Raw genomic sequence first — 20958 nt, 5'->3', positions numbered from 1 at the left:
TTTTGTCAAATAGGTAATATATAAGGAGTAAATAAGCACAGTATATGCAGTAACCATTTGTATTTTCCCTAGTGGATAACTTTCAGATTTTAATAACCTTCATGAGTCTTCCAGTTACCAGTTTTTCTGCATTGCTTTTAATTCAACATGGTGCTTTGGCTCATTCACAACTACAGTTTTGTGAATGGGCCCAGTGAAGTAAAAGGGACCACTTGAGAAATATGTGTCTTGCTGAATCAGATTGGCACGAGTTTCTTTGTCCATCTGGAGCCCAAAAATAATTTTCAAAACATACTAGGGAATTTAGCCACAGAGTCTATTGATTAACACTGTATATGTATCTATGTTCCCTAAACTGTTTTGAAAAATGCCCATCTGCTGTTCTTTTTAATCCATTGCCTGAATAAACAGGCAGTAATAGGACTTTTGAATACTAGAAATTCATAGTAGTTGCGCTTAATTCCTATATCCCTTCTCCTTCTTCTGAATGTGGAGTTCTTATGTTTAATGGGAGTTAATGTAGTTGGAATCTGAAGAACAGAGAGGGGTGATCCCACTCTCCCTGTGTCTGTGTAAGTTACTCCAGTTACTGATTTGTAAGTAATGCAGGTGCAGTTCAGGTGTGACCTTGCACACGTGTAACCTCTGATAATTTTAATTTAGAGCATCTGCCCACCAGAAGAAATCCCTGGATGTTAGTGGTATTGATTGTGGTGAATTCCGCTCTGTTCATGAGGCTTTTTACTTCTTTCAAAGAAGAAAATCTACCTCTGTTACACTTAGTGTAATGTTATTGAATTTGCTAGTAGAGGAAGCAGTCTTCTGACTAGCCAGAAGTTGGAAAAGCTGCAGTATGTTGGGTTTCCTGCAAAGCTAAGCAATCCCAGACTTTCCCTTTGTTTTATGTTTTGCCCTTCATGATGATCCTCTTCATCCAAATAAGATTCTTATCCTTCTGTGTGAAAATTGTTTGCTCAGATTCCTATAATTAGTTTGGGGTCAACGTCTATATAGTCTTACTTTATGTTTTCTTCCAACTGCATTGAAAGATTTTTTAATATTTTTTAAAGTGAACCAAGGAACTACCATTACTGTTCACAGTACCTAAAAGTTGATTTGACACTCCAGTTAGTGCTTTATTCCTTCTTCGAACATGGCAAACTCTTAAGAGGGGTGTTGCTCTTCCTATTAATGCAGGTTTGGCGTCCTGAAACCCTGCTTTTTAGTCCTGTGGCAACTCTGTTTTCTGAGGGAGGCCTAGGACCTGGTGCTGAGTATCCTGGCATGCCTTGCCCTCTGCGTTGTGATACTAGTGTGTTTTGTTCCCATTTCTGGCAGGCATATATGACATTTAGGATTTTGATATCTTGTCTCTACCCTAGAGCTGCTATTTCTGGATACTGGATTTTTCTCAAGCACTGTAACTCTGTGTTGTTTGAAAGGCTTTGTTTTTCCTAACAAATCATAGCAGATGCTTTCTAGAGTGTAAGGCAGGGATTAAGGAGGGTCACAGACCTGCTTCTGGAGGGATTTGCCATCATTTGCAGTGAAATCCAGCAGTTGATAACATAGTTAAACCTTCTAATATTTTCCATAAAAACAAAATATCCTTTATACTAACCTTGTGCTTTTACTTGGACTTGCGGACCAGCCTGGCCAGAATCTGATCCCCATTTTCCCCTTTATCATCATAATATATTTCAGAAGGATGTTTGTAGTATTGATACATAGAAATATATCAAACAGTGGAAAGACATGCTTTTGATTCTGCTAAAGCGGGAGATTATTTTCTAGCGGTGAAAGATTGTGTAATGACTCTTCCTTGGAAAACTTCATATCCGTGCAGGTTGTGTATTAGTGTGGGTGGTTGGCAGTGTCCTTTCCAATGACAGGCTATTCAGCTAGATCTCATTACCAATGTTCTCTTGATTAAATCAAATGGCTTTCTTGTTAAAATCCACAGTTTTGTGTACTGCACATTTTAGATGCATCTTAAATAAGTGTTTAGCAGTTATAGTTCCTTCAAATCACTGACATAATAATGACCAGAACTTCTGTGTTCTTTGCCCTGCAACAGGACTTATATGAGTCGGTGCCATCCTCTCAGTGCATCCAGCCTGCCAGGCAGGGTGATTATGGATATGGAGGGGGCTGTGCTGAAAGCAGCCGTATGTAACAGCAAGAACTTATGTCCTACCCAGGAAGTGACAGTTCAGTGTCGAGTCATTTGATGCAAGGGTTAAAACAAAATAAAAAAAATCCACTACAACTAAAAGTCTACTACTGAATTATTCTCTCTCTGGAGGATGAGTTTCCAAGCAGTTGGATGTGACATGGCTTAGCATGATGGGGCACGATGCTGACTGGAGTTTCTGGATGATGTAAAAATTGTTAGCACCGCTGTAGCACTTCACAAGAAGAACTACTTTTCATCCAAGATAATTTTGTTTAATGAGCTTAGCCTCACATCATGTAAGGTAGCACTCATCAGAGGCACAAGAATTTCTTTGTCATACCTCGATCTCCCTTGAGTGCACCCTTAGGAGCTGTCATCCTGATTATTCACTGAATAAGTGTAGTAACAAATCACTGATACAAAACATTGCCTTTGAATCCAATGTTTTATATGTGGTGAGTGTAAATACCTATAACTTTTCTCAGTCCTTCCCATTCTACTTTCCGATGTGTCCCTGAGCTAACCATCAGTCTGAATAGGACTATTACACTTTCTGTGGTAGATCAGCTAGTTAACAAGTTCAAATTAGAGTCAGCAGTTTGTTTTACTGTCTGGCAACCAGTACAGGCTGGTTTAAATGTGTTATTTACAGTCTGTATATGTAATTAATAACATTTTAAATTTTGAAGAAGGTGAGGAGTCAGCCTCAGTCTTAAATTTAGATGAAATGAACAGCTTGTTACTTAGGAGTCATACGGTATCTGTCTTATAAGCAACTGCAGTCTGAGCTACTTTCTTGATAGCTGCTATTGCTCACATGGGATCCCAGGCCCCAGTCTTACAGTGAAGGAGAAGGGAACTGAAACCGAGTTAGCCACGTCTGATTCCCTTCCTTATTGGTGTTGATGTCATTTTCATTAGCAGTTTGTTTGGATGGTCATCAACTGTCCATTCTGTGTAGGAGAGCTCTGGAGAGCAACATGTTGACTTTAAACCACATACTCCTGTAGTGGATATAAATCAATTGCAAGGATGCTGGTATTGCATCTGTTGGTGTGTAAACGATCTGTGCCAGGATAATGTTACAATGGAGAGAGACTGCAGAGTGTGTTTGGTCTACCTGAATGACTTTCTGTCCCTCATTGTTCTTGTGGTAGCACGGGAATCATCACAACATCCACCCCAACCAAATAAATACTGCTGCTGTTACTGCACTGAGAGAAGGTGGAGGAAGAAAACGTGGTGTGTAATAGCAACACAAACTGGAGCCACTAAATTGCCAGGGACCTTAGGTGCTTCCTACAAGCATTGCATCCTCTATCTTTGTTACTTGCTTCTGATATCTGTCCTTCCCTCTGTCTGTCTTGGACCCTTCCTCATGCTGCACTGTGCTTGTGCTGAGCCAAGGCAGCACAAGTCTTGAGCTCGCTCTGGTTCTCTGAGAACCAGGCTCCTTCCTCCTCTCCCTCCTTGCAGCACGTGGGTGCAGGCGCTTTGGTCACAGCCCCTTGGCAGGCTTCAAACCCTGCATGTAGGAAAGCATCCTGCTGAAATGTGGCATCCCACAGCTAGAGCCGATGGGGGATAGGGTGTAAAGCAGGTCCCACAGTGAGGATCTGGCCCCTGGCTCCCTGCTGCAGTGCAGCCCTGCCTGTTGGGGGGCATGACTACCCCCTCCTCTGCTCCAGTCGTTTTAATGCCCTGATTACTGAAGTGGGTAAGTCACCATCTCACTTGTAATAATTACAGATTTCCTCTGTGATTTTTCACTTGTCGGTTGCCACAGCAACTGTGCAGTGGCTCGGCTGAAATGCTGTCACAGGGATTTAAATCTGAAGTGGCTCAGCCTTTTCCTGCGCTCTGGCGCATCTCCCCTCTTGCCCCTGGCACCATGGCAACCTGGCGATGGCACCCACCCTGTACACGATCCCCCTGCGTCCACAGGCCTGAGGGGTGCTGCTGTTATTCTCTCTGCGTATCCGCGTCTCTCCCGTTGCCTCTCAAGCAGCGCGCGGCGGGAGGCGGCATTAGGGTGCTTGCGGGCTGTCGTACTGCCTGTGCCCGTGCCCGGCCTGAAGGAACTGAACCGAACCAAGGTTATTTTATGAAAGTGTGTGGCTGGTGTCACACTCGGGATATTTGCAAATCAGAGTAAAATGAAGGGTTTTAAAGACAAAACCTGTTCTTCAGCTTCCACAGTTCTTGAAAACTAAGGGGCCATTTCGAACGTTAATACAGTCTGGCTCTGTGTCTCTGGAATTTGTTTTCAGAAACCTGCCGAGAGGCATTCATGTGAACTCAAGACTCCCAGGGGTCTGAGCTGATGGGCTACACCCACACGCCACAGGTACTGGACTAGCAACGGGCAGAGCCAGATGATCTCTGTTTGAGGGAAGTGGGTATTACTCTCTGCTGGGTTTGGCTGAGCACGGGGTATAGCTTGAAGGAGCTGGTTTCATTAACCTTCATTAACTGGGGCATTCCCTCCAGCTCAGCTGCAGGGTCGCAGCTCGGGGTTTCCTCTGGGTGATGCCTGTCCTTGCTGCCGGCAGTCGCAGGCGGCTGCGGGAGGGAGCTGACCGCAATGGCGTTTCTCATGAATGCAGCTGGCAACAGCCCGCTCTAAAGTGAAGGAGAGCGCAGCTTTTTCGACTGGCAAGCTGGCTGGGGGCAGTTTTCATCCAAGTCGTGTAAGTGCCTTGTGTTGGTGTGTGGTGGGGGTTAGCGCAGGCTCCGGCCGAGCCTGCAAGGGCTGCGCTCCCGTGCTTTCTGTTCAGAGGTGAATGCGTGCGTCTGTGTATGTGCAGGCATGTGCGATGTTAAAATGTCCCTGTCATGGATATGCATGGTTAGATGCTCCCCGTTTTTTTCGCTGGACCTCTTGTAAAAGAAATGTCCCACATACATCTGCTTTTCTGTGTTTTCAGCCGAAATGGGGGTCACCTTGAGAAACCAGAGCACTCGCTCCCATTTAAGACGTTTCCCTTGGTTTGGTGCAGGCTGCCTCCAAGTGAGCTATTTTATGACTTCAGGAAGCAGTATTTGATGCTATTTATCTATCTATTTTCATGACCTCTGAGGAGGCAGTGGCAGGATGCTGAGGAATAAAATCTTACAAGGAATATAACTGAATTTCCTTGGAGGAAGCTCCACTTGAGGGTATTTTTCAGTACTTTAATATTTCAAAAACTGCAGAATGCTTGTGGAGCAACTAATCTGAAAAGCACTGCTATGTCATAACATAAGGTGTTTAACCTGTCAAGAGGTGGACTGTTTCGGTGTGAGAAATGCGTGGAGATTAATAGGCATGGTTTGGTTATGTTGTTGCCATCTGCACTTAAAATAATGGACTCAAAATATGCAGGCTTGAAGAGAAGTTCTTATGGGTAGTTCACTAGTAAAGCTCACTGAAATATCAAAGTGCATTTTTTTTCGTTGGGAACTACAAAGGAATGACAAACTAAAAAAAAATTTTAAATTTCAGCTAACATTAGTTTAGTTGTGCTTGTTTTTTACCAACTTTTATGTACAGTTATGCCATTTATTTTAGGTATTTTAGCTGTGGATCTGGAACTTGCCCAATTTCTAACAGATGCTTTTTACACCCCATTTTTTCTTTTCCTGAGACAATGTATTTCTTTCACAGGGAAGGTGTAGGCACATCTCATCCCAGCTTAGCTGTATAGTTCTTGAATAAAAAACGAGCTGCTCAGAAGTTTGGTGGGTCACCTGAATCCTAGTGTGCCATAACCGCAACATTCCCACCTGTTCTTATTCATTGGATTATGGACCAGGAGGCTTTTCTTCATCCACTATTTGTTGGAGAGAGGGAAAATAAAGACAAGGGAAGAAAGATTTAAAAAAAAAAAAAAAAAAAAAAAAGAGAAAAAGGAAAAAGGGATGTTTTCATATCCAGCCACCAAACCCTGCCTAGAAGACGTTTAAAGAGAAGAACCTGGACATGTGAGTGTAATGATACTTCTGACTGTAGATGATTTTTAAAACTTGATGGAAGGTCGGAAGGTTTCTGTTCTAGCTTTGCTGCTGGTTCAGCTCTGACCTAATTGTTGGTGTCATTAGGTGGGGGGGGGAGTATTGCCACGTCATGATGGATACTGTACAGTACTTTCAAGCTATATAGACTTGAGGGTTTTGTCTCATGCGTTGCATCTTGCTTTGGTCTTCTGCTGCAGTTTTCAGAACAGACTTAACTTGGACGCCAGCTGAAGGTGGAGCGAGGTGAGGTAGCTGTGCAAAAAACCGGTTTATTAGGGAAGACTTATGATGTCGTGTGCAATATCTACTGTTTTGTCAAATTTTGAAAGACAAAATGAGTCTCCCCATTTCTGTTCTTCCGAACAGTAGTGGGAGTGTTTGATCCTGTTGGTGTCAATAAGTAAATAAGCAACCATGAATAACAGACATTTGAGCTTTCCTTGTAACTATGACAACTGTGTCCTTGACAACTTAAGTACAACCATGGAGTTTCCAATTACATCCTGTTCTAGACAAAGCTGTTAAGGTTATTAGAGGAATAATCAGCAGAAACAACTGTCAGCTTGTGAAGTGTTTTCTGGAAAAATCCATTTTGGTGGTAGGTACGCATTTCCATTTGCAGATAGCTGTCGCGTGGTTTGTTGTCAGTGTTGTTTGCTGGGAAATGCTTTGGTAAGCTGCTCCAAGGACAAACTTGCCATTCATTGGTGAGAGTCACTCTTTGCGCTGACTTTTTCAGCTGCTGCCTGTGAAATTGCACCAGATAAATGTTGAGCTTCAAAGCGCTCAGGTGTCTCTCTTCTGATGTGTGGGTTGTCCCATAGATCCAGCAGACCTCTTCTGCACTGTAGTGATCCTGGTGTGTGGCCGTGGTGTTGTGGGGTACTTGTAACCACCTCCACTTTTAAAGTGTGAGGCTGTGGTCTTCGGCTGGCCGAGTTGGATGAGGAGCAGCTTGTTTCTCTTTTCTGTGCCATCTTAGGAGGATGGTGCTAGGTACTGTTCTTTCTGAAGTCGGGGGTTTCAGCTGTTTTGTGCTGGGTTTATATAGATGCTGGATGGAAAATCTAATGCCAGCCTTATATGACCACTAGCTGTAGATGTTCTTGCAATTACCGCTCAACAGGAGTTTCCTATTTCCGTGATGATTTGAGATAGCCTTAGTCTAGCTATGACTAGAAATTTTTTGTGTTACTCTGACAAACTTCTCTTGCAAATGCTGTTGTAAGCTAATTCAATTTTTTTCAGAACTATACCTTTGAAAAAAGACCTATTGAAGTAAAAGGACCTGTTGTATTTAACTGTGTGTGCTTAGGCTTTCATAACTACATAGTCTATACTGAATTCTTCATTCTGCTTCTGGGACCAAGTGAATTGCAGTTAAATACTTCAATGTGCTGGCAGGCTTCTTTATTTACTTTGTTGTTTACTACTTTTAAGTGGCTAAAGCAGTAAGTCAGGGTTTCTAATGTCATCCTGTGCTCTGTCAATAACTACTGGTTAAGTCATTTAATTTTTTCCTGCGTTGATTGGATGTGGACATTCCCCATCTCCCCAAGGGAGGGTGGTGCAGTACTTAGATTGCAGTGCATTTTCGAACAGCGAGTGCTGTATACATTAAATCTCTTTATGTAGATACCACCATGCCATTAGGTTGCCCTGTTCGTCCTCAGATGCAGACTAAGGAAGGACATGATTTTGTTTAATGGATCACAGACTCTACTGTCTTCCACCTCACCCATACTTATATTTCTTTGTGAAATTACAGGGATATTACAGACTCTGGTATCTCCTTGAGCTGTGTTTAGAAGTAAAACACTTGAGGTGCATCACCTAAGTCATGAAAGATGCTTGTTTATGAACACTGCAAATCAGAAGACTTTCCCCACTTCAAAAATCCAAGGCTGTTTCTTTTTTTTTTTTCAGACAGGGCCCTTCAGCTCTCTGTTTTGTTGGCCCCAGACATAGAACAATATCTGCCAGAAGTTGGTGAAAATAATAAAAAAATGAGTAACTGGATTTTCAGGAGTTTATAGAGTACAGAATGTAGAAGGACTAGTTATGATTTCTCCTTCTAACTTACTGTACTGTTGCAGAGTAAGAGGCAGCCTGAGTGAGCTCAGAAGCTGCAGTCCCATCCAGCCCTGGTTTTAGCAGCCTTTCTATCTTTTCCCTCTTTCAGCACTGCTTATCTCATCTCTGAGTTACCATATGGTAGTCACTGCTTGTGTGACAGGGTCTGTGACTACCTCGTCTTAGTGCCCATGTCCTGGCCCCAGTATCCAAACTCTTTCCAACTTGCCTCTGATATATTCCAGTCTGATTCTCTTCCAGAAAAGCTGTTTGAAGAGCCCTGATGTGCAGGTGTTGGGAGCATTGTGGAGGTTAGAAAAGGAGACACAAGCTCATGGAAGACAAACATCACAAAAAACTGGACTAATGCTTTATTACGTTGTGGGTCTTTGTAACAGTAGCTGGACTCACTATCCTGTGAAACCAAGAGAATTAACTCCTTCCGAAGGAAAATCAGCTTTGCAGCGTTGTCGCACTTTCAGCATGGCTACCTAAGTACTGCCAGGCTTTTCAACATTGTTCTTTTTTCATCAGTTGCAGGAACCGTAGCTGATTTGGCATCTCAATTTGCAGTTTCTTCCACTGTTAAAAAAACGGGCAGAAAATGCAGTGTCAAAGCATGCTGAGCTGTGAACTGATGCGCCTTCTCACCTCTTTGAGAAACACCCTCCGTGCTAACCGTGTACATCAGCTCACCTCCAGGATGCTGGGGCGCGGGGAGGGTGGTGTTGCTCTCGGGCAGCGTCCGCTGCCGGCTGCGGGACGGCAGAGCTTCGGGGCCGCGGGCTGCTGCCCCGGCGCCCGCAGCCAGCAGCTCGCCACGCAGACGGGCTTTGCGCCGGTTTCGCGTTGAGGAGAATCCAAGCGAACAGGAGTAAAAGATGGTGTGAGACGTTTTAAATTTCACAGCAATTAACATGTAGCGCGATGATACCCTTGCTGCTGCGCATCATAGAAAAGTCAAGCGAAGGAAAACAGCAAAGGAGGAATTAATTTGCCTTTAACTCCCTGCTCCCCTGCCCCCCAGATATGTATTGTGGAGGCTTCTGGAGTAATTGCACTGTACAGTTTGTGCTGCTGTTTCTAAACGACTTAATTGTTCTTGTTATAATGGGTTTGGAGCAGCTGAGGGACAGATGAATGTGCCCCCATGAATTTAAAACAGGCTTATGTGTCTGTGGCATGAGTTGCAAGAAAAAGATGCAAATCTGCAGTGCTGACTTCTCATCCATGTCTTGCAGTGTCTCTGTTTCACGTCTTACCTTTGCATCTATCCCGACGATGCTTTGAGAGGCAGGTTTTTGCAAGCTGCAGTCTGAAATGCGGGCGTCGTGCTGCATCAGTGTCTCTGCTAGCAAGCGAGAATGTTACACGAACTCCTAGTTTGTATATTTTCGCTCTTGTATCTGGATTAAGCCCCCCAAATGTTGGAGTCCCTCTCTAATTTTTTTTTTATTTTTCCAGGGGTTCCCCCTAAGAAACACAATCTTCTAGCTCACAGAAACAATGCATCTTTATATGTTCACAATAGGCTGCTGCTACTGCTGATGAGTGGCTGTTGTTGGTAGTAACTTATTTTGCCTGTCAGAAATAATCACTCAGTACAGAATTTAAGAGCCACTGTTGGAAAAAATTACATCCAATTTCACATTGTGGGCATTTAAAAAAATCCACGTATCTTTGTTTCATATGTTCAATAAAATGTATGGAGCTTCCTCTTTGAAAATAATTTTTCATACTAAAAGAATGTGATTGTGACTTAAACACATGCATTGGCAAATACAGTTTATGTAATGCAAAATTAGATACAAAAATATATGCAAATATAGCTGCTTTGTACAGTTATCTCTATCAATGGCCTTTGCCAGCTCAGACAGCTGCCATTAGAGGAAAAATATTTAGAGAAGACTTTCATGAATCTCTTTTTCTGGAAAAGCTTAACTTCTCTGAGGTCTAAATTAACTAGCATTTAATCACAAATCTAATCCAAACATTGCCCTTCATCCCCCCTTCCCCTTTACAGTCTGATATCTGGAACTGGTGGAAGTATTTTGCCTAGATTTTTAAGGAAGCTGAAACTGTATGCAATTGCTCTGAAGCAGCAGTGGTGATGGAGCAAGGCTTTGCTGCAGTTTTGATGTGTGCACAAGAGCCAATTTCTGCAGTCTTGCAAACTGTGCTGCTGCTGGTTGCAGAGCTAGGACAAGCTAGGCCTGTGGGAATTGATCAAGAGATGGATTATGGAGGCAAAATTCAATTGGTTATTATGATAACCAAATAATGTGCTTAGACAAATATACCAATCACATCAGCTGATCTCCTGTGAGAATTTGTGTGCGTAATGGAGACGGGAATGAGGTTGATTTTAGTTATAGTCAAATGTGATATTACATGATTTATTCTGACTCTGGACTAGAAAATAGTAAACCGTTTATATAACAACTGTCAAGGAAAATTAGGGCTAAGCTATTTTATTTTTAAACCTCTTGCAATAATTTTTTCTACCAGTATTGCAGAAAGCCAATACCATTTCCAAATATATTTGAGTCTTTTATGAATATTGTATTTTAACTTAAGATAATCAGTTAAATATAAGTAAAAGATAAAATGATTTTTGGGGAGCAAAGATGTAGGAGTGGTTCACCTAGGGAAGGAAGAGTAGGTACCACTGCAGGGAAACCTAGGCACTGGTGGGTACGACCACGTAGTGTGACTTGAAGTTTGATGTATATGTGAAGAGGCATCTTATCATTGTGGGGAAGGTAGATTAGTCAGTTTGTAGTGAAACACCCACAGAAGATGACTGAAGGGGACTAGAATGATGAAGTGAATCTTGGTGGGTTGTTTTAGCCTCCTGTCATAGGTACATTTGCACTGCTCCATTTGCTAGTTCCTGCAAAGCTATGTTCACGTTAGCTTTTAACAGGCTTCTAGGGTCTTTTAAAAGAAATACTTTGCAGAACAAACTTAAGGAGGGAATTGTAGATGGCAGAAGTACACGCCAGATAAATAGCTCTGAGCAGAGAACATCGATCAAGGTGGTTAATCATTGTGAGGGGTGCTGGGCTGATTCACCCTTTAACAGCCCTTTTTCCACAGTGGTAGTCTCACTGACTTAGACTCACATTTGTTTTTTCCTAGAGGATGGTCATGAGGTAAGAAATATATGGTATTGGCATATTTCTTTACTAATTGATTATGCAAAAGTTAGCACAACTAAAGAAAGAAGCTGAGAGTGAAAAATTAATGGATGAAATTTGTCTTGTCTTATAAGTGAAGTTACACCTTTTTGAAAAAAATTAACTAGTTTCCTCTACACTTCTGACCCAAAACCTTACAAAGCTAAGCTAGCTTTTTCCAGCATGTGCACAAATGTTGTGCAAGTGTTTGCTCACCTTGGCAGATTTCAAAATAAATTTTAAATGGAACTCAGAGCAAACTAAGTGAAACCAAGTGCTATGTCAATTGTCTGGGAAGGCACAGCAAATTTTCTTTGTACCTGAGTATTAATAAGTCCATGAATGGAGATCTCTCTGTAGGCAAGGAGGTTTTTTGTTTTCTTTTGCCAATTTTAAAAAAGATCAAGCGTGAAGGAAAGCAAATGGTATCTTGTCTAAATACAATACAGAAATTAAATTTCTGATATATTAGTGTTGGGTAAGAGTTACTTCCTACCATGATGGCAATAGATCAGCTGCTTCCCTGCATCTAGGCATCAACATCTGTTTGTGTACTTTATTGATAGCATAGAAATGATGTAAGCAGTAAGCTGTGATCTCTTCCTGCTGGAAGATCAGCTCCATTCTCAGAGTGTATTTGTTAATAGAGTTCTTCCCAGGAGGTTTACGGGTAATAATAACATTTCATTTGGACTGCAGTCCTCAGTCCATTTCTACTAGATGGTCTATGCCCACTGGGGGTGGAGGGACATCCAGTCAGGTGAAAAATGCCAGCTTATTGTCTGCACAGGCAAAAAAGGCCTCTAGTGACCTACACAGAACAAAGGGTACCACACTTCTAAGTGGAAAGTTTGAATTTAACCTGTATCCTGGATAATAATTCAGTGACTTGCTTTATCTATTCATGACTTCTAGCCAGGTTTTCTGCACAGGTGATCCAGGGTGAAAAGAGTCATATTATTGTTCATACTACTTAATTTTACAAGATCATATATATTTAACTAGCTGAGGTAGAATCGCAGACAGTGGAGGTTGGAAGGGGCCTCTGGAGGTCATCTGGTCCAACCCTCTACTCAAGCAGCATCACCTAAAGCAGGCTGCTCAGGACCGTGTCTGGTTGGGTTTTGAATATCACCAGGCATGGTGACTCCATATGCTCTCTGGGCAACCTGTCCAGGGTTTTTCTGTGTTTAGCTGGAGCTTTATGTATTTCAGTTTGTACCCGTTGCCTCTTACCCAGTGTTGTGGGTTAGCCCCAGTCAGCAACTGAGCGCCACCCAGCTGCTCACTCCCCCCACCCCAGTGGGATGGGGGAGAGAATCAGAAGAGCAAAAGCAAGAAAACTTGTGGGTTGAGATAAGAACAGTTTCATAATTAAAATAAAATAGTAATAGTAATAATGGTAATGACAATAATGATTACAATAATAATAACAATAATTATAATGATGATAAAAAGGAAAATAGTGAGAGACAGAAATTAAACTGGGGGGGGTGGGGGGGTGGGAAGTGATGCAACTGCTCACCACCTGCCTACTGACACTGCCAGTCCCCAAGCTGCAATCACTGCTTCCCCCAGCCAACTCCCCTCAGTTAACATACTGGACATGACATTACATGATATGGAATATCCCTTTGGCCAGTTTGGATCAGCTCTCATGGCTGTGCCCCCTCCCCTCCCGGCTTCTTGTGCACATGGCAGAGCATGGAAAAATTGACTACTATAAGCACTCCCCAGCAACAACTAAAACATCAGTGTGTTATCAACATTATTTTCATACTAAATGAAAAACAGAGCACTAGGCCAGCTGCACTGAAGAAAATTAACTATCGTAGCTAAAACCATGACACCCAGCGACTGGGCACCACTGAGAAGACCCTGACTCATTCTTTACTCCCTCCCATCAGGTATTTATTACATAAAGATGGGATGCAGCCTGAGCCTTCTTCAGGCTGAACAATCCCAGCTCTCACAGTCTCTTTTCATAGAGATGTGTTTAATTGGTAGAAACTGTTTTTTCAGGAGATTGATTTTATTTCCTAGTGCTTGTCCTGCTGTCTTTTTGTATTTGATGAGATTTTTCTCATAAATGTACATTGAGTCAAAATAACAGATTGGCTTGAGAGACTGACTGGAAACAGTTATTTTAAATTTTAATGTAGTCCACATACATAGAGAAAGCAAAGAAGAGCAAGGGAAAATAGATAATGATCTTCACCCTCAGACCTCGCTAAAGCTGCGAGGTACAGATTAAGCCTAGAAGTTGTTTGCCTCAACAAGACCTAGCATCAGACTCGGCTCTCAATCCTGAGACTGCTTTGAACATCAGCAGTAACCCATCGAAGCATGCTTTTTGGTTTCTTTGGATTGGAATTAGTGAAAGGGGAAGTTGACATGACTGGCACAGTAATAGTGGCTGCATCCCTAGGGACATGAGTATGTTTGCTTTTCTTTTTTTTCAGAACGTCAGCCAGAAAGAAATCTCTCAAGATTGAGCCTTTTTAAGTAAAGAAAAGATAAAATGGCATCAATGTTGCTTAGTCGACAGCTGACCTGTTGCCTGCAGCAAAAATCCAGGCTGCTTGTATTTGGTAAGTGTTTTTTTTACATTTTCTTGGGTTGTATTTGATAACTGTTCACTTTATGCTGGTGGAGGAAATTCCAGTGTGAGCACTGCTGGGGTTTGTCTGGTGGTGGTGATGAATCTTTCACAAGTTGAAGAATATGATGTTCTGCACTGTAGATAACGATGCAGTTGTAGTCCAGAAGTGGCCCACAAAGGTGCTATGTTTTTTTGTTGAGTTTTGTTTTGTTTTCCTACAAACAAGAGCTCACTTAGTCAACAATTTTTGCTGTGAAGATGCTAACTGAAACAAAGCTCTTCAGCCCTTGAAACTCCACTCTTACAGAGCTACTTTCTGATGCTAGGTGGTGCAGAGATGAAACAAACATCCATCAAAATTAGCCCGTTTTGTTCTTTGTGCTATGTAGTGTGACCGTGCCTGTCTTCCTTTGTGGGGAGGTTTTGTGTGAGTGATATGAAGAGGTGGCCATCACTGGAGATGTGTGTTTCTGCCTGTAGTTAGCTCTAGTGTGAAATAAAAACCTACCACGCAGCATCAAGCCGCTCTCTCCTAAGAGCATAATGACAAGTTCTTGCTTGGCCCTGGCTTGTAAGTTAGCACGTGTATGTGTATATTAAGCCTGCAACCTCTGTGAAATAGATAAAAACCCCTAAGTTTCTGTTGGCTTTGTTGGACAAAGCAGTATACAGTGTAAGATCTAGCATCCATTTCATGTGGTCTTAAGCAGAATACACTATGGCTTAATGGCTGTTTCTGTGACCGACTAAATATTAATGGTTCTTCTTTCCTCCAGCCCTTCTTCTGCAGTGCCACTGTGCTCCTTCTGCTACTGCCAGGCAAACACAGAACCCTTCCTTTTGCTCAGAAACTTTAAACATGATTGACTTCTGTTTAAATAATACACTTTGGGGAAGAACTGACCTTTGGCTAAAGAACACAAAGTCTGGTGTGGTAACTATTAGAAAAGTATTGAGTCAGCTTTTCAGTACAGGATGCGCTTCTGTTTATGGGAGTGACGCACTGATCATCTGCGCTGTGCAAGAGCAGTGATTGTTTGGTCAATAGTGGACAATGGAAAGTGCTTGCAGCAAGCAGGCCTTTATTAGCTGTCAGTCCTTTGAACTAATCTGTCATCTCAGTATCACTTAACGCTCCCTGTCCTTGCCAGCATCTTGCACACTTCTATGCTGCTTCCCAACCGCAAAGACAAATATATTGCAGTTGTGCAAGATACGTGAGGTCACTGGAGCAGATGCACTAACTCACTCTTCCCTTCTGACCATTGCAATGAGGGGCTGTAGATCTTCCGTCAGAAAGGAAAGCAACTCTGGGATCCTTTAATCCATCCTTGCTTTCAGGAAACTTGTAAGTGGGAAAGACTGCTAAAATACTGAAGCACAGAATAGAGGGCCTTGCCTGCCAGTTGTATAACAGACCTGTGTGTGGCCTTTGGGACTGAATGCTTTGTGTGTGTGTGTCCAGAGATAAGAAAAGATGGAGCAAGAGGAGAATCCCTCGCTAGCAGGAGCTGCATCCTGGCAGTTTTTTAGCCTGCAACATGCCTGGCTGACAGAATCATCAGGAGGCTCTGACGCTTATAGCAAAAATTGGAGCATCAGACCGTTTTGCTGGTGAGCTCCAGCTAAGGTCGCAGTGCCGCTGGTCTCTGCTGGCTGTTAGGGAAATGCTCAGGGCGACGTCCAGGAGCTCTCTTTTCCAGAGTGCTCTCTTCCAAGGTTTTTTTGAGCACTCAAGTTCAGAGCTTTACAGACTAAAAAAGAGACTTGTACCTTACTCCCACAAAAATCCTGCAGTGCCATTTGGTCTGCTAATTTTTTTCCTGTGGATACTGAAGTGACAGGGTTTGCAAGGAGGGGATGGCAATGGAGGTGGAGAGGAGGAGAGAATACATTGCCTCTTGGTAGAAGTATCTACATCTGTGGGCTGTCATGTTTCAATTTTGTGTGTGCACTAAGTGCAATAATCCTGTTCAGCTTGAATCTATGATAAATTTATTTACAGAAAGAGATTTTTTCGTCCTTCATTATTTCTGATTTTTAAAGCAAACATGGGAGCCAGCATTGTGCTGACCCCGGGTGTGAAATAAAACTGGTTACTGACAAAAAAAGGGCATGTTAAAAACAAGAACGTTGGCAAGTTGCATTCACTGCAGCAAAGAATTGCATGCACATTCACTGTTGTAAAACATGTTGGAACAAATATAACTAAGCTTTATATTAATAAAAATATTTCTAGGAACCTTTTTACTAGCTGGACATGGGGGGTAGTGTTTAATTCTAATTAAGATGGATTTCAAGCCCTGAATCTTTGAAGGAACATGGGACAAGAAGTAAGCATCTGGTTGGAGAAACTTTTTCACTTAACCATTGCTTGTAGTGTTCTCATTACTAACACAGTGGTAGCCCATGGCAAGCTAACTGGACAGGAAAAACGAAAATCATTTAGTTTATGAAAATGCAAAAGCTAAGCAAAACGTATGACAGTAATAGGTAACTTTAATCTTCCCCAAAAATGTGAAGCCTCTATTTAGAGTCCTTACAATTTCCTTAAAAATAAGCCTTAATCGGGTATGTTTTTGTTTTCCTTATGTGTTCAGTCTACTTGATACTTTAGCCTCAAAGACAAAGTTTACTTGAATTTGAAGGATGGCAAAAGAATGACGACTGATTAGGTAGCCTAATATTTTTTTACAAAGACTCCTGCGTAGTGCTCTCAGTACCGTAACAGCCAGGCAAATCCAGGAGAGGCGGCTGATGTTGGAGAAATGATGAGGTACCTCCACGTTACATCCTACCTGAATTGAGTTCTATTGCTACTGTCAGCCCAGTGTGCTGCAAGGTGTTCACAATTGATAGCCTGAATGTAAATACTTACTCTGCTTTGTGCCAGCACTGGTTTTATCAGCTGTGCCACTGTAGTAAGAAAGATGTTCCACTTCCATGCTTTGGAGGCAGATGAAGATGCAGTCGGTTGTTAGCTGGTAGGGTAGTACCATAATTATGAGGACAGGCTGGGACTCCAGAGACCTAGGTTCAGTTTGCTGCTGATTACCCCAAGGGCTTAAATTCGTCTTTGAATCTTGAACTGGAAAGCATGCCAAAAGGTCAGTCTTCTGCCTTAAGGTAACATCAGTTAGCATTAGTGCATGCCCATGCCCTTCTAGGGTGCTGACCTGTTCTTAAAGGCCCCCAGCCATGCCGCTTCTGCAGGTTCCCCAGGCAGTGTGCTGTATTGGTGAACTGACTTTACCTTTAAAACTTTTTTTCTAATATTTAACCTAAGTTTCAAAACAGCAAAAAGATCAAATCCTTACTATTTGTTCTGCCCTCAAAGGACCTGGAAGCTAGAATGTTTATTTTTTCTTTGCAGCAGCCTTTTACGTATTTGAAACCTATTCTCCAAGGCCACGTACTTTTTTCTCAACTGGTCTAAATACTGTTTCAGTCTCTCCTCATAGATCTAGTTTTATTCCACCAGATTTTCTGCACTTTTATTGCAGTGCCCTAAATGGACTAACTCTGGTTAAGGCTGTACCTTGCCTATCTCAGTCTGTTTCCTATCTCCCTACAAAGGATAATAATGTTTTCTCTTACTGCAACAGGTACGGTACAGTAAAGGCTGGGAGATGTTCATATTAATTATTAACTTTCCCCATCACAGTTACTGGGAGAAGGTTGCAAAGCCATGAGAAGGATTTACTCTCAGTCCTACTTTTGTCTCCAGTATTAATCCTTGCTAAGTCTTCTAACTTTTTAAAATCAGTTTGTACATTAGGAGCTTCCCTAGGAAATCAGAGAGAGCAGCCCGGATATGTGAGGGAAGTGTGGGAGAAGCAAGGGTCAGTTCCCCTCACTGGATTGTAGAGAACATGGTCCTGAGGTCAGCTTCAGATGATGCCCTGGGAACTGGCCGTTGGTGGCTCTAGAGTGCAATCTCTCCCACTGGACTGAGGAACCTTTTCTGTCTGAACAAACATTCCCAACAAAAAGCTGAGATGTATAAAAATGTTCATATAAAAACCTATTGTTGGAAGAAGGCTCTGCTACAAGGCTAAATATGAGCTTCACTTCTCAGTTCCTTTTGATGTTGCTATCTAATTTTCTTGTTCCTCCTGGCACAAAGGGTGGCTGTGGCAGTGCAGACTCTGTTTTCCCACCTGGGCAATCCTTGCAGCTCTTCAGCTGTAGAGGTGTCCTGAAGAGCTCTCATAGCTGTTACTCTGGCCTGTTTTGCTGCAAATGAGGAAGGACATTATGGCTGATTCAGATAACAAGATCTGCAAGGAAACTAGCAGTTGGATGCTGCTGTAACTGCTGAAGAGTTGATTCAGGATTATGCTGTGGTGGGGAGGGGGAACTGTCCTTACTCTTTCTTATAGGAGCTTCCACTTCTGTATGGCCTGTTTGGTATTGGATTTTCTGTTCGTCTTTGGAGAATCCTGTCCCAATAAAACCTCCAGTGTGTATGTGGGTGTACTGAAATACAGACAATTTCATGTGGAACAGCTTCTGATCTTACAGCGTAAGCACTCTGTAAATAGCAATCTCAGTTTTCACAATATTATGCAATAGCGATATTCGTTTTCCAAACACCTCTAGCTAGCCTGGCCTTTTGCCATTCTGTTTCAAGATCTGTTAGTAACAGATTCTACTTGCAACACCTAAAAGAGGACTTGGGGGAAATCACAGTCCTCCTACTTTTGGCTGTCAGGGCCTCCACACTCTAAAAATTCTGTCTGGAAGGTGGTTTGATAGACACCATGGATGTTAGAGGCATGCTTGGGAGATTGCCTTTCTGCACTTGCACAGGGCAGCAGTGCTATGGCACATATAATGTGCCTCCCTGGGAACTGGGGAGCTTTCACTTTACACTCCTTCACAGCGAAACACTTGCTTATGAGAGATCTGGTATGCCAGCATTTATTTTTACCTATCTTCTTTTTTTTTTCTTGGGGTAGTTCCTCTTTTTAATTACACTGATGCAATTTGAGTACCTCCACTGGAGTTTCTCCTAGGTAATATCCAGTTGTACACTCGGGAACTGTGATTTTATGAGTATTATTTGTGGTCAAACATATCAGAGGCTTAGGCACTTTCCTTCTAGGCCTGTGTTGAACCTAGCTGTTGTTAGCAGAGACCACTACTTAGCACAGAGACCTGCTGACAGCAGTGCTCTTTGTGACTACCAACATCACAAAACATTAGAAGGGTGTACTTATATTCATTACGTTGCTATAGCAATGTGGTACTTTGTTAAAAATTGCTGAGTGAGACACCTGGTGAGTGACGAGGGTAGTATAGAAAAAAGAAGTTGGAAAATGAGCTTTTCTGTCTGCTAGCAAATGATATGACATCCTGTTAGATGAAAAGGAAGCATGTGATAATTTGCTGATGTTATTCAAGTGTCTAGAAAGATGATGTATGTTGCGTAGAGCTTTGAGAAGTCTGCAAGAAGGAAGAAAAGTAGAATTTAACTTACTGTACCCACCCTTTTTAAATGGGATAGGTAGAAAATTCTCTGCAAATTGTGCAGCCGATGTTCTCTCTGATAATTAAATTCATTAGTAGTATGTACGTTCCTTTTTGACTTCTGCAGTGATGTGAAGAGATAGATTTGTTTACCGGGGAAAAGAGGATGTTGTTCTCAGTCATATTAGCTAAATGTAATTTAAGAGCTTTCCTAATGCTTCTTCAGAGACAGACGTTCTGCTGTAGGCCATTACCTCTACACGCTTTTAAGATGAGAGCTGAAATCCTGTTATTTGGTCCTGTTCTTAACCTAAAATAATATAACACAAGAAACCCTTTTTCTATTGCAGTTTGATCGTGGACCTCAACAGAAAGTCAGTGGTTTGACTTGGTCCATTGGCTCAAGAGCACAACTTTAATTAAACATATAGGTAGTGATTTACATACAAGATATAGTGTAATATGAATTTAATAATATTAGCTTTAAATTATATTGGTTTTTTACAAAAAATCTGTGAAGATGTTTAGACCAGTAATATATTTTTGTTGAGCTTCAACCTTTTATTTTGAAGAAATTTTTTTAAAGCCATCAGGCTGTCTGCTGGGAGGAGTTAGAGCAGTACAGGTCATCAGTATTAACAGTGGCAGGTTATCATGTGCATGTGCTGTCAGTCCATGAGTGACAAAGTTATAATAAACATACACGCTGTGGAGATTTGTTGGAGGGTTTCAGCTCCCTCATTTGGGGAATCGGGGGCCTGACCTTTGTGGCATTTCCTGTATTCTAGATTTTTTATTGCAAAGACAATGCTGTTAGTTCACTGAAGGGTGCCACCAGGGATTCTTAATTTCTGAAAATACCCTGCTTGGTCATAATAAGAATCTCAGTTTTTATCTGTTCTATCTCTACTGTCTTTGGAGAGGCAAAGTGCAGTGTTCAGGACCTGATGCGCCAACATCTAAACTCATCAGTATCAAATTGGAATAGCCTGAGTTACAGGGTGACTTTAGGGCTTCTATTGCAGGGTAAGTTGATATTAAAAAGTCAAACAGGAATAATTTGGGCTAAGTTGTAAAGTACATTGAGTATCTTCAAGACAGAAATGCAAGGTGAGCAGAGCATGCTGCATTTTACTAGGGGATGAAGCACTACAGTGAGTGATCTGATTTAATTGCATTATTAGGAGAGTGCTATACTGATACTTGTGGTGTTGGGAAGCAAGAGAGACAGAGCATGGCTTCTGGGCTGAAATCCTCAAGGCAGAACAAAGCAGGTATTGATGCAGCTGTCCATTGCACATTGTCCAAGTGCTTGGAGAAGCCTTTGCAGGAGGGTGAGCCGCCTCCTGGAGTTGTGCTCTGTGTGCAGAGTCTCAGGCGCCTGGAAGCAAGAGGCAGAACCCTTGCTCCACGGTTATGTGGGCCTAGAGGACAAGGTGTTGCAGAGTATCCAGAGTGAG

The 20958-nt window shown here is 42.2% G+C and overlaps 1 protein-coding gene across 3 annotated transcripts in view; it reads left to right on the top strand.

Moving 5' to 3' along the window:
- Nucleotides 1-20958, top strand: part of ABAT (4-aminobutyrate aminotransferase) — a 63422-nt gene that overhangs the window by 10653 nt on the left and 31811 nt on the right. For 2 of the 3 annotated variants that reach the window (XM_064461952.1, XM_064461954.1), the window contains exon 2: nt 13887-14015. In XM_064461952.1, coding sequence (XP_064318022.1) covers nt 13946-14015 — 70 coding nt within the window. In that variant the 5' untranslated portion in view covers nt 13887-13945. Of the gene's footprint in view, nt 1-5822; nt 6140-13886; nt 14016-20958 lie in introns of those variants that run through there. The other variant, XM_064461953.1, reaches the window with a different exon arrangement.

This window comes from Phalacrocorax carbo, chromosome 10, assembly GCF_963921805.1.
Source record: "Phalacrocorax carbo chromosome 10, bPhaCar2.1, whole genome shotgun sequence".
Taxonomy (NCBI): Eukaryota; Metazoa; Chordata; class Aves; order Suliformes; family Phalacrocoracidae; genus Phalacrocorax; species Phalacrocorax carbo.
This window is presented reverse-complemented; position numbering and strand designations above follow the sequence as displayed.